General features: G+C 40.6%; 1 protein-coding gene and 1 long non-coding RNA gene across 6 annotated transcripts in view; one reads left to right on the forward strand and one right to left on the reverse strand.

The window, feature by feature from the left end:
* LOC124287109 (myosin-11-like) overlaps positions 1-13026 on the forward strand; it is a 67542-nt gene that overhangs the window by 12471 nt on the left and 42045 nt on the right. For 2 of the 5 annotated variants that reach the window (XM_046723588.1, XM_046723589.1), the window contains exons 1-6: positions 3214-3799; positions 5708-5897; positions 7491-7840; positions 8698-8857; positions 9255-9409; positions 10997-11116. In XM_046723588.1, the coding sequence (XP_046579544.1) occupies positions 3776-3799; positions 5708-5897; positions 7491-7840; positions 8698-8857; positions 9255-9409; positions 10997-11116 (999 nt within the window). In that variant the 5' untranslated portion in view covers positions 3214-3775. Of the gene's footprint in view, positions 1-2096; positions 2217-3212; positions 3800-5707; positions 5898-7490; positions 7841-8697; positions 8858-9254; positions 9410-10996; positions 11117-13026 lie in introns of those variants that run through there. The other 3 variants (XM_046723592.1, XM_046723591.1, XM_046723590.1) reach the window with 3 other exon arrangements.
* Positions 2022-3716, reverse strand: LOC124287119. The gene is made up of 2 exons (XR_006901194.1): positions 3592-3716; positions 2022-2487 (listed from the first exon to the last, which is right to left on the reverse strand). It is a non-coding gene; the product is annotated as an uncharacterized LOC124287119 (long non-coding RNA).

Below are 13026 nucleotides of genomic sequence, written 5' to 3' on the forward strand. Positions count from 1 at the left end.
ACAATGTACATGGCTTGTTTGATTGCTAAACTTTTGGATTCCTAGGGACCGTTCATAATTTATGGCAAGGGGGGTGATGATGATTTTTACGCAGAAGCAAGTACAGTGTGGAAATTGTCGTACAAAGTAGTGAGTTTAGTTTTACGCCACACTCAGCAATATTCCAACTATATGGCAGTGGTCTGTAAATAATCGTCTGGACCAGACAATCCAGTGATCAACAGCATGAGCATCGATCTGCGCGTCTGGGAACCAATGACATGTGTCAACCAAGTCAGTCTCATTAGTCACCTCTCAGGACAAGCATGGGTTGCTGAAGCCCAATTCTGACCGGAACCTCACGGGTCATAACAGTTATATCTATGATGATAGCAAATCAAGTGCAGATGTAATGAATGAATTTTTCACTGTAGTCAGCGATAGGGCTCCCTGACCAAGATCTCCCAATTCAACCAATCAAATATGTATAAGTGATATTGTCCTCACATGCGATGAAGTTTAAGCTGTTGGACTCGACTGTTTGTGCAAAAAAAATGTTCAAACCATGTACATGTGCGTGTGCAGGTGCATGTACGTGTGCCTGTGCCTGACTCAAGAATCCAAATAATCCACATAGGATAAACATATTCAGATCCCCCAAACATTGTTAACTAAGCATCACCAGGTTGACAGCTAATACATGGTTCACCTGTGTGTCTCACCTGCTAAAACAGAACCAGAGATTAGTGATAAGACAATCGCTAGTTAGCTTGGTTGGTGGGGTCATGGGAAGATTTGTGCTACTCTAATCTTCAAGCATGACTCAAAAATCCCTCTAATCCACACAGGATGTATTTATTCAGATCCCTCACACCTGGTTAATTACAAATCTTTATCAGATTATGAAGCAGTCAGCCCAATGGCTGCACATTGTCTCACCTGATCAGGACACCAGTGCGTTGTTTGTGATTTACCTGGTGTGAATGGTATATGTGCTATTAAAGAATTATAAATCAAGATTAGGATTTGTATATTGAGCATGTCTTGAGTTTATAGTCAAATAATTGATTTGTCTCTTATTGAAATCATTCCCCAAAGTTCCACAAGACCATTGTAGACACGAGAGTAGCTGACAATACTGAGTGAGTGAGTGAGCGAGAGTGGGTGGGAAAGAAAATATCAGCGGGGACACCAGAAATGGGCTTTATGTGGGAAATCAAACCCAGGTCTTCGGCATAATGTGTGAACACTTTAACCATAAGGCTACCCCACTGCCTGGGAATCTGGTAGGACATCTTGCTTTGTCCAATGTTAGGTGTGATGAACAGGTTGAATTTAACCATCTTCATCTTGCTCATCATGCCTATCAGCAACTTTGCCTACATGAGTGTTAATTTTGTTAGTTGATTGTGTTTATGTTGATTGTGTTGTGATATTCTTGATAATATTAACTGTGTTTTGGCAAAGACATTGCGTTGCAAGTTCTGCGATACACCTGAATCTGTATTGTAAGATGGACTATATATTTTGTGTTGGCAAAGAAATTGTACAAAATATATTACGATACAGGTAGTGTCATACATATTGCAATCTACTGGGAGCTAAGGTATTTGGCACTTTGGATGGCACTGATTGTACATGCTGATCCTATTTTCTAACACCTCCAACATAAATGCTGTAGTTCCGTCACTTGCAAATTATCAAAATTAGGTTAAATATCTTTCCCTTTTTATTATTTATTGTCTGTAAAATGGAATAATAATAGAACTGAATAATAAGCCTTGAGTTGGTTGAGAATCATGCTATGTATCATTGTATGACAAGGGAAGATATATTTAACATGCTTAAAAGACAAATTCTCATTGTAAGTGTGACAGTTCCTTCTTTTGATTTGTGTCATAAGGCTTGAAGTGACAGAACAAATCTTTTGTAATTTACGATTTTATGTTTTTTAGCCATTTGGGTTTGAATTAAATTGTCCTGCCCACCAAATTAATTTCAAATGTCACCAGTGGGGACTGTTTCAAAACAAAACATATATAATGGGGATGCTTCTTAATTTACAAAAACATCATTTTACATCATATATTTTGTATTAAATAATGCGTGTGTTGCAGGAAAGTCCGACCGACGTCCAGTCCCAGATTACTGACCATTTGTCCAAAGACGGTCTAAACCCACAATGTGCAGACGCAGAGAAACTCCTGTATCTATGACGACTCTACCAGAATTGTCAGGTAAGGATATGGTCCTGAATGAAAGCTCCCTGTCAACATGGTCATTTTGTCTCCGGAGTGATTTCGTGTTTCTGTATTCATGGTAATATCAATCTATCCGTCTGTCTGTCTGTCTGTCCATCCATCCATCCATTCATCATCTTATCAATGGTCTGAGTGCCTAGAGAGTCTGATTGGAGAACGAAAGTTTGAAGGTTGAAGCACTCTCCTACTGATGTCAGGTAAATGTAGTTCCAGGGATTGAGGGTCAGGGTGGTAAGAATGAATAGTTCTGTGGACAAAGTTAATCAGGTAAAAATCATCCAATCAACATAAGAAAGAGCCATGGTTCCCGTTTCACACATTACAATTTAACGAACAAAAAGTTTAAATGAACATCAGACAGCACCGAGCACAGTACAGGCTATTTCTCTTTAAAGCCTGGACAAGTTGAAACATGTTCAGAATGTCAAAGGGATATTGACTTTGGCCAGTCGGCAGTTCTAGCAAATTTGATCTGTTCACAATAGATATGAATCTTTCAAATAATGACCACCCAGATAAGTTACACAGTCATGGTCCAATGAATAATGACTGGACACAAGCTTAAATAGGCGAGAGAGTATTAATACATAAAAATTTAAAGTCAGCTCTAAGTATTGATATAACAGTCAACAAAAATAAATTCAGAGATTGCTTTTTTAATTCTTAACATTAAGAGGATATGTTGACAATAATAACAAACTGAGTGTTACTGATCATCATTAATCAGCGAAATAGGGAAATAGTGATACAACACAACCCCAGATAGATGAATTTTCAACCAATCTGAGGAAACAAATCTGAGTATCACATATTTTTTGCTCTTTACGGAAGCAAATATAACTGCTGGATTGGAAACTTAAAAGAATTGGAATCAATAGTCTAATGCTTAGTCCTTGAATAAAAAAAACAAGTTAATTTTGTTTGTAACAAAGGAATACATTTAAATTGAAAAGGAGCCCCAGGGAGACCAGATATTAAACTGGGGAAATCTAGACTTGCTTTATTTAGAGCTTTTAGCATTGCAGGGAGAGCTCAACTTTTGGGAAAATAATGTGGTTCAGGAACTGTGAGACTCACTATGGAATCACCAGCAGTTTATGTTTTAAAGCACTCAACAACACGGTGATACCTCAATTAGTATAAACATGTAAACAATAAACATAATCACATGAACATCAGATGAACATCACAGGAACATCATTGTCACAACCAAGATTTACCTGCTTTCAGCATCTGACGTGTACACCTCAACAACTTTACCTGTACAGGTGCACAACCTGTTCCTATGACAACTGCATAATTGGACACTGGTGTGCTATTTAAAATTAGGTCACCCCTCACCTGAGCGTACATATGTTTTGTTGTGCTCGATCCGATCTGTGTTCCACCTGGAACCCTCATGTTCAAGTGTACTGTTGACATTGATTAGACGGGTTGGGGGATGTGAACTGACGCTGATGGAGACACCTGTCTTAGCTGTTGGATGCGGAGAGACATGGCCGTCCGATGTTTGACACAAGTGTCTCCAGGGGTGTATGGAGATTAATGCTGATATTATGGTAATGTTTACGTAAATAAAAGCTTATCATGTGACATATATATGTCACCTGTTTGTTGGCTGACCCAGTTGTTACAGCATGTGTGCATGAAGTGATTTAAATCAGTTCTATATTTGAAGCTATTTTTTTAAATATTCTCATTGCATGTTTTTTAATTGCTTTTTTGTGAAGACATTTTGTTGCTTTCTTTTTCTTGAAAATGGCAAGTTTTTCTCTTCTTTGTTTCAAAATCAAGAAGTTTGCTGTTGATAAATTGATGCTGTCTGGTTTCAAAATTGAAAATGTTTGAAAAGTTTAAAGTGAAAGTAAAAATGTTTCATCATGTGTGGCATTGTTTGACCCTTGAACTGTTGTCCATGTCCTTGACCTTGTGGAGGCTCTTGGGCAGAACCAGTTAATGGCCAAAGCTTTTGCTAATGGTTGAATTCCTCAATATCAAACATATTAAAACAAGGAAGTATTTTGTCGAAATGCCGATTAGAAGGAATAGTCTGAAGTGAAACCAAACAGGAAACCAAACATGTGTCCACCTGTAAACTGAATTGAACTGTCATATTTACTTTGGCCTGGTTTGAGTGATGTCTACCCCTATCAACAGGGGATTGGATGGTTTCTGCCTCTGTAAACTGGGGATTGAATGGTTTACTATGAATTGCCTTGATATTCAATATGGCAGTTGAAAAATCACACTCCGCAGTGATGAATTAGCATAACATCACTGCCACAGGCTAATTTGCATATCACGTGACCAGACTTTTCTCTTGTTTGTAAACAAACGCGCATATTCATAAATAAAAAGACACTGGCCCAACGCAAGCGATTCGGCGCGGTATTCATAATGTTTTACATTGTTACATGAATATTCTTCTACATCTGCGACAGTAAGGTTTATGACAGTACATATTTATAAATCAAAGGGGATGCATCGTTCGCTCTCCGTAGGATTTGTTGACAGCACGTGGAGCCGTACAACATATGTAAATAGTGCTACATGTTTTAGGATATTTTCTCAGTGAAACTAAGCCAGTCTAACAATGATGTTTAATTAGATGTGTAGACTCATCAAATATAAAACAGTTAAGAAATATGTACATTATATTGAATTGACGGTGCAAGATGTGACTAATGGTCACTTCTTTCTGTACTATGCTGGCTGGCCACATGGAGCTCTGGGTAGGAGAGTGTTGAAAAATCTTAAAACACAGCAGTGCTTACCATTACTTACCAGGTTATTATTTCCCACTCTTATGTGCTTTGTGATGTTATATATCAAACAGTGACATCATCAGAAGCAGGAGGATAGGTATCAGTTGTGTGTATATATAGGTTCCAGAAAATATATAGGACCATTTCCTATTTCCTAATTACAAATTGCAATTTAAGTGCTAGATTGAAGATTAACCACACACTCTGAACTTTGTATTTTTACAAAAATGAAAATGTCAGTTTGCTGCTATTTCTATTTGTTATAATTATTTAAACACGCCGCCAAACTAATTTGGATACAAAATATATTACTTTCAATGCACTACATTTTCAATTGTGCTGTAAAGGGCCAGATTTCACACAGCTACCATGGTTCTATGATATCATATACATGATATAGGACAGGAGTAACAATATCCTATGAGCTGAGATATCTTTATTGAGGGTGGTGGGGTAGCCTAGTGGTTAAAGTGTCTGCCTGTCACGCTGAAGACTCGGGTTCAATTCCCCACATGGGTACAGAGTGTGAAGCTCAATTCCCCTTTGATATTGCTGGAATACTGCTAAAAGTGGCGTAAAACCATACTTACTCTATCTCTCTCTCTCTTTCTCCCTCTCTCTCTCCCCCCTCCCCTCCCTCTCTTTCTCTTTCTCTCCCTCTCTCTCTGACATGTAGTTTTAACGAATGTGTTATGACTTCAGACGGACCTGAAGCTGGCCCGGGAGTTGGAGGAGAAGCTGCGACTGTCCCAGTCGGAGGAGATGAAGGAGGTGGAGAACTACGTGGAACACATCCGCCACCTGTCAGACGAGAGAGAGGCTCTCATACAGGAACTGGAGGGCGAGAATGAGGCTCTCAAGCTGGAGGTGGAACAACTCAAGGCCAGTGAGAGTGAGTTGCAATCTTGGGGCATTCATTCAGGATATTGTTTCAGCTTATGTAATTCCATATTACCGATTACGTTAGAATGGATCAACTTTCTGATATTTGCAGATATGTTTTAGTGATTCTCAATGCTGATTGTTTAGTTGAAGCCATATGACATCACATTGCTTCATTGTTGAGAACAGTCAGTTTGACATCATCCATTGTTCATAACGTCATGAACTGAATGCATCACCCTTTCCACAAAGTGATTGCAGCACTGAGATGATCGTAACTCCCCTATTTTAACATAAAGTTACAAGGTTTTGTGGAGCACAGCCTTGCCAGTCTGCCCAGTTTCTATTAATGGTTAAAATTGCACATGTTTGTTCTCCATTTTCTTTCAAAAAGTTTACTGTGAATCATGACTCATTACATTCTCTTCCCACAGAGGTTACTCAAGTCATATCTTCCTACGAACCTCTGTTCTAATACCGCCCTTTTATTGTGCGAGTGGGCGGTGGGGTAGCCTAGTGGTTAAAGCGTTGGCTCGTCACGCCGAAGACCTGGGTTCGAATCCCCACATGGGTACAATGTGTGAAGCCCAGTTCTGGTGTCCCCCGCCGTGATGTTGCAGGAATATTGCTAAAAGCGGCGTAAAACCAAACTCAGTCAGTCAGTCATGGTGCGAGTGTTCAGGATTCGTGATTGGTTGCAATCAGATTTAGTTGTGCAATCAGCGACATTGTTTCAAAAGTGATCATTCACGACGAAGCCTCGGTAGTTTCTGTATGCTTCGGGAAAACTAGAACCTCCTCCCCAGTGTGATTCGCAGACATTTCTTCCAGACAGAACTCAGTCATGTAATGACGGATCAATGGCGCCAAGCTAGCCATTAAATGTCTTGTGTGTCACATCAACATAAGTCCCCATCAGAGGAAGGATATTTGTGGCCTCACATTTGCTTGTATAAGTCAAGTTGGATCTAAGTCAATGTAACACATGTTCTGATTAGATAGAAAGAAGGGACATAATTTGTGTTGCGATGTTTTTGCCACTAGGGCTTTAACGAAAACCGGGAAATATGGCCATATAAGAACAGCGGTTCAAAGGAAGATATGACTTGAGTAACCTCTGAGGGAAGAGATTGGACACATTAATGTGTCACTAAATTGCTGACCCCTAGCCCCAAATGCGTCATGAATTTGTGCAAACCTTAACACCATGACTGTCGATTTAGAATCCCATGATAAAGCTGAGGTGATAGCAGTTTAATACTGGATAAAGGGGTGGGGTAGCCTAATGGTTAAAGCATCACTTCGTCACGCTGAAGACCCTTGTCCAATCCCCCACAAGAGTTCAATGTGTGAAGCCCATTTGTCGTGCCCCCCTGCCATGACATTGCTGGAATATTTCTTAAAGTAGTGTAAAACCATACTCACTAATATTGGACAATATTATTTGCTGTCTATGTTGCTGCTATTGACACATTTGAAACTGACTTTAGATTTTTGCTGAGCTCATGTGAGTGTGTTGACTGTATGCACTAAGGACAAGATTCATATTCTACAACTTTTAGATGAATGTCATGAACATTTAATCTGATTCTTGCTTCATCAGGTGATGAAATACGGAAAGAAACAGCAGAGATGCTCTCCCAGCAGGGGCTGGATGAGATTGCCAAGGCAACAAGCAGTGAACAGATCGCCTTCCTTCTTGTGGAACGAGCAAAGCTATTGGACGAGCTGGAGGCGGAGCAGAACAACAGCCAATCAGGGGACAAGCATTCCGAGGAGCTGAAGAAGATCCTGGAACGAGAGCGTGATGACTTAGAGGAGGAGATGCAACAGCTGCGGCAGCAGGAGAACCGGTCGCGGAGTGCACTGAAACATGAACACGAGGAGGAGATCGGAGCACTCATGGAGGAGAACGCCAAGCTGGAGGATGACTTCGGTTCCTCCAAAGAAAAGGTGGGAAATTTGCTGCAACGTTGGTTGAAGATTAGTTCAGTTTGGTTGATTTTCTTACATTGTTTTATGAATTTTCTTGAAGCAAGAGGGAATAGAAAATATGAAAACATCATATTTTCAAGATTGATTTGAGGTGAAAATAGAATCTAAGGATAAAACATGACTGTGAGGGTTTCGAGGAAGGAAACTTGTTCTGGACCTTGAGTGTCTGTAATGAAAAGTCTGAAATAATATTTATCAATGATTTTATGTTTCTAACACACATTTGTCAAATCTTAAGGTACTAATGATGAAATATATATCGTTCTTGTACTTGACAAAGATACTCTTTAAAGCCCTGTGATTTATTAGTACCACTGTGCTTCACTGAGCTAAAAATGTTGAGGCTGGAATTTTATGACAAAAAGGACCCCTAAAAATTTACACTCAATTTACACTGGTCATATGATTGAAACAAGTGTTTGGGATTTCATTGTTTATTTGTTGTTTAAACGCTGCTCACAGCAAGTTTTTAGCTATATGGTGGCAGTCTGTAAAGAATCAAGCCTGGACCAGACAATCCAGTGATTGACATCATGAGCATCGATCTACGTTATTGGAATAGGATGACATGCACGGGTGCTACTTGAGGATGACTAATATGATATATCATAAAGACAGATGTTGTTTTATTTACAGAATAAACAAGTCACTGCTTTATGTTTTTTTGTGTTTTCCCATTTCCAATGATTCGAGTTGAGGTGTTTATAAACCAGATGTTTAAAAATGTCTGGACGTAATATAAGGAGAAGGTGCATTTATATTGTCATGGTGCCATGGTAGTATGGTCAAATATTCTGAAACTGTCTTCAACACAGCTGAAGGAACTTGAAGCTGAGATCAACAGACTCACCGACGACCTGGAGAATGAACACAACCTGCGGCAGAGTGAACGGGAAGAACGTGATGAAGAGCGAAAGAAGGAGAAAGAGGATAGAGAGAAGGAAAGACAAAAGGACAAGGAATCCCTCATGGAAAGTAAGTTCAAAACTTTATTTAAATGTAGATTTATGATTAGAAATTGTATCCATTTAAAACTGGATAAATAATGATATGGTAACCCCTCTTTAGGCACCAATCAGCCATCAGTGACAAATACACAACACCTGTCAGTAACAGGTATGGGATCCACAAGATGAAATGACACACTGAAACCTAGGATCCATCCTTAGAATAAGCTTAGATATTTAAACCAAATTTTACCCCACATCATAGTTTTCTGTTGAATCTATGCTTTGATCCCTAGCAAAGTGTGTATAGTAATATCTTGCCCCAAAAGAATATTTAACCATATGGTACCTTGAATTGATATGTGGTCTCATTGATTATGTTTTCCCAAGAGATTACAATTCACTTGGTTCTGTTTCCTTACAAGGTCCACGTCCGCAAAGAGGAGGGTTAACGCGGTCAGCCAGTGATGTGTCGCTCAGGAGGATCATAGAGGAGAAAACTAAAATAGAGGGAGAAATTATCCCCCTTCGGAGCAAGATCCGCAGCATGGAGACGGAAATCAGCAAGAAAGAGGAGGAAGTAAGTTTGTTTACCTCATCTATTATAATTACTTGTTACTCATTATTCATTACTTACCTCGGAAGTAGCGATGGAGTCCATTTCTGTACTTCTCTAGATCTGAGTCTGGATGTGGCAAAAACTCTGTAGGAGTTGGGGCTATGGTTAAAGTGTTGGTTTGTTAGGCTAAAGATCAAGGTTTGATTCCCTACATAGGTACAATAGATGAAGTTCATTTCTTGTGGTCTGCACTGTGGTATTGCTGGATATTGCTTCAATGGCTTTAAACCACATTCACTTACTGAAGGTGAAATCTGAGCGAGCCTTCAAAACTTAGGTTAAAATATTTAGCGAAAAATATTCTAAGTCAGTGTTGCCGCCGCACAATTGCCGCACTGCGGTAATTTGGACTTAAGAGAAGGTAATGAGAAGGTTTTCAGATGAAGTCAAATTCAGTGTTGGAAGCCGCATAAAAAAAAATGATTTAAAAAGCCGCATATTTACTGCAAAGTGAGATGTGGCTTGATGCGGAATGAGTGCGGTTTTTCATACAGCACTTTTTCCACATCTTCTGAAGTTTTACCACAACTTTGCCTCAAGTTGCTACAGTGATATGGCATTCTCATGTATGGGTAAACAAAATAGAGGATTTGTCAGTTTTCACCCAATCAGATGCCAGCTTTCTAAAACAGTATGGTTTTATGCCAGTGACAACACTTTATCACATATTTTATACAGAAATTGTGTTAGGGAAAAGTGTCATGAAATTTGTTATTGACCAGGCTCATTCGGCTCCTCAAATGGGTACAGTGTGTGGGGTCCAATTTGGGATTCAAACCCACATTGTCATAGTGACGCACCTGATCGCTAGCACACAAACTCAGCGATCTAACCCACTCAGCCACACAACAATGGAGTCAGACAACTGGTAGCCTATACTAGTAATGTTTTGATGATCGAAAAAAATCAAAAATCAAAAGAAGGATTAAATTTTCGATTGATTGCAATTTTGTTGTTTTTGTATAACACCCTTGAATGAAGTAAACTAACCATAAAATTTGATGAATATTCACGAACAAACATGCGCTCAACAGCGTAAAGCTATGCACATTGTAAAATTTTAACCTATTTTATTGTTTAATTACAATTCCAGTGTCTTTCTTGCATGCATGCATTTCATTGCATGACAGTATTAGTTATAAAAACACATTAATTAGAAAAAAAACTGGGGGAAAACCGTTAAAATTTGTGATTACATTAAACATGTATATATTTCGATTATAATCAATAATCATTCACCACAATCCTCCGATAATCGATAGTGGATTTGGTTTCCGATTCCCAACGTTAGCCCATACCAAGGACTTTGTGTAGCCCTCTGACAAGTGTACCCATGCCTGAAAGCTATGAACACACAGTACCATTTAGAAAGTGGTCAAATGTAACATATGCTATATTCGGGATTACATTTTCTCAGTTCTTCTCTGTTCAAGAATATGTACTTTATTGAGAAAGTGTAATCCCAAGTATAACATGTGTTACATTTGGCAAAGTTCTAAATGGCATTGTGTGTTCGTTCATTGGCTTATAAATCTGTTTGTTGTTTAGGTGAAGAAGATGAAGAATGAAATGGATAAGGGGCTGATGCAGCAGCAGCAACTCCAGCTGAAGAACAAGAACCTGCGAGCTGAGGCGGAGGATCTGGAACAACAGCTGGACGAGGCAGAGGTAAGACAGGGAGGGTTAAGTAACAGCTGGATGAGGATGGGGTGAGAAGGGGAGGGTGAAGTACTAGCTAGATGAGGCAGAGGTAAGACAGGGGGGCTGAAGTAACAGCTGGATGAGGATGGGGTGAGAAGGGAGGGTGAAGTACTAGTTTGATGAGGCAGAGATAGGACAAGGAGGTTGAAGTAACAGCTGGATGAGGATAGGTTGAGAAAGGGAGGGTGAAGTACTAGTTTGATGAGGCAGAGATAAGACAGGGAGGTTGAGGTAACAGCTGGATGAGGATGGGGTGAGAAAGGGAGGGTGAAGTACTAGTTTGATGAGGCAGAGATAAGACAGGGAGGTTGAAGTAACAGCTGGATGAGGATAGGGTGAGAAAGGGAGGGTGAAGTACTAGTTTGATGAGGCAAAGATAAGACAGGGAGGTTGAAGTAGCAGCTGGATGAGGATGGGGGAGAAGGGGAGGGTGAAGTACTAGTTTGATGAGGCAGAGATAAGACAGGGAGGTTGAAGTAACAGCTGGATGAGGATGGGGTGAGAAAGGGAGGGTGAAGTACTAGTTTGATGAGGCAGAGATAAGACAGGGAGGTTGAGGTAACAGCTGGATGAGGATGGGGTGAGAAAGGGAGGGTGAAGTACTAGTTAGACGAGGCAGAGGTCATACAGGGAGGTTGAAGTAACAGCTGGATGAGAATGGGGTGAGAAGGGGAGGGTGAAGTACTAGTTTGATGAGGCAGAGATAAGACAGGGAGGGTGAAGTAGCAGCTGGATGAGGCTGGGGTGAGAAGGGAGGGTGAAGTACTAGCTAGATGAGGCAGAGATAAGACAGGGAGGGTTAAGTAACAGCTGGATGAGGATGGGGTCAGAAAGGGAGGCTGAAGTACTAGTTTGATGAGGCAGAGATAAGCGGGGAGGTTGAAGTAACAGCTGGATGAGGATGGGGTCAGAAAGGGAGGCTGAAGTACTAGTTTGATGAGGCAGAGATAAGCGGGGAGGTTGAAGTAACAGCTGGATGAGGATGGGGTGAGAAAGGGAGGGTGAAGTACTAGTTTGATGAGGCAGAGATAAGACAGGGAGGGTTAAGTAACAGCTGTATGAGGATGGGGTGAGAAAGGGAGGGTGAAGTACTAGTTTGATGAGGCAGAGATAAGACAGGGAGGTTGAGGTAACAGCTGGATGAGGATGGGGTGAGAAAGGGACGGTGAAGTACTAGTTTGATGAGGCAGAGATAAGACAGGGAGGTTGAAGTAACAGCTGGATGAGGATGGGGTGAGAAGGGGAGGGTGAAGTACTAGTTTGATGAGGCAGAGATAAGACAGGGAGGTTGAAGTAACAGCTGGATGAGGATGGGGTGAGAAAGGGAGGGTGAAGTACTAGTTTGACGAGGCAGACGCAAGACACTGAGGGTGAAGTAACAGCTGAAGGAGGCAGAGGCAAGACACTGAGGGTGAAGTACTTATTAAGTTTGATGAGACTGAGGCAAGACTGGGAGGGTGTAGTCACAACTGGAGGGGCAGAGGTGAGACAGGGAGGGTGAAATCAAAGCTGGACGAGGAAGAGGTTACTATAAGACAGGGAGAAAGACATAACATCTGGAAGAGGCAGTGGCAGGTACTTGTATTACAAGGAGGATGACGCTGACGTAGGACAGGGAGGTGGAAATCCCAAATTCAAATTCAACATTTACTATTGTGTTTTCACCAAATACTTCAACTGAAATGTCATAATTTTTCCTTATCCTGACTCATGCTTAATGCTTGTCTCCTTCCTCTTGCGAACGTTAGTGGAACACCTGTATCTCCTATTGAAGCTCCCTTCAATAAAGAACAGACGTAAAATCACTCCTCCCAAGAGTTATCTCCCCAGCTGACTCATGAGGTAAGCCCACCCTCCCCACTAGACACTTTGGATTT

The sequence above is a fragment of the Haliotis rubra genome, unplaced genomic scaffold, assembly GCF_003918875.1.
Source record: "Haliotis rubra isolate DU_JTF1 unplaced genomic scaffold, ASM391887v1 Scf4, whole genome shotgun sequence".
NCBI lineage: Eukaryota > Metazoa > Mollusca > Gastropoda > Lepetellida > Haliotidae > Haliotis > Haliotis rubra.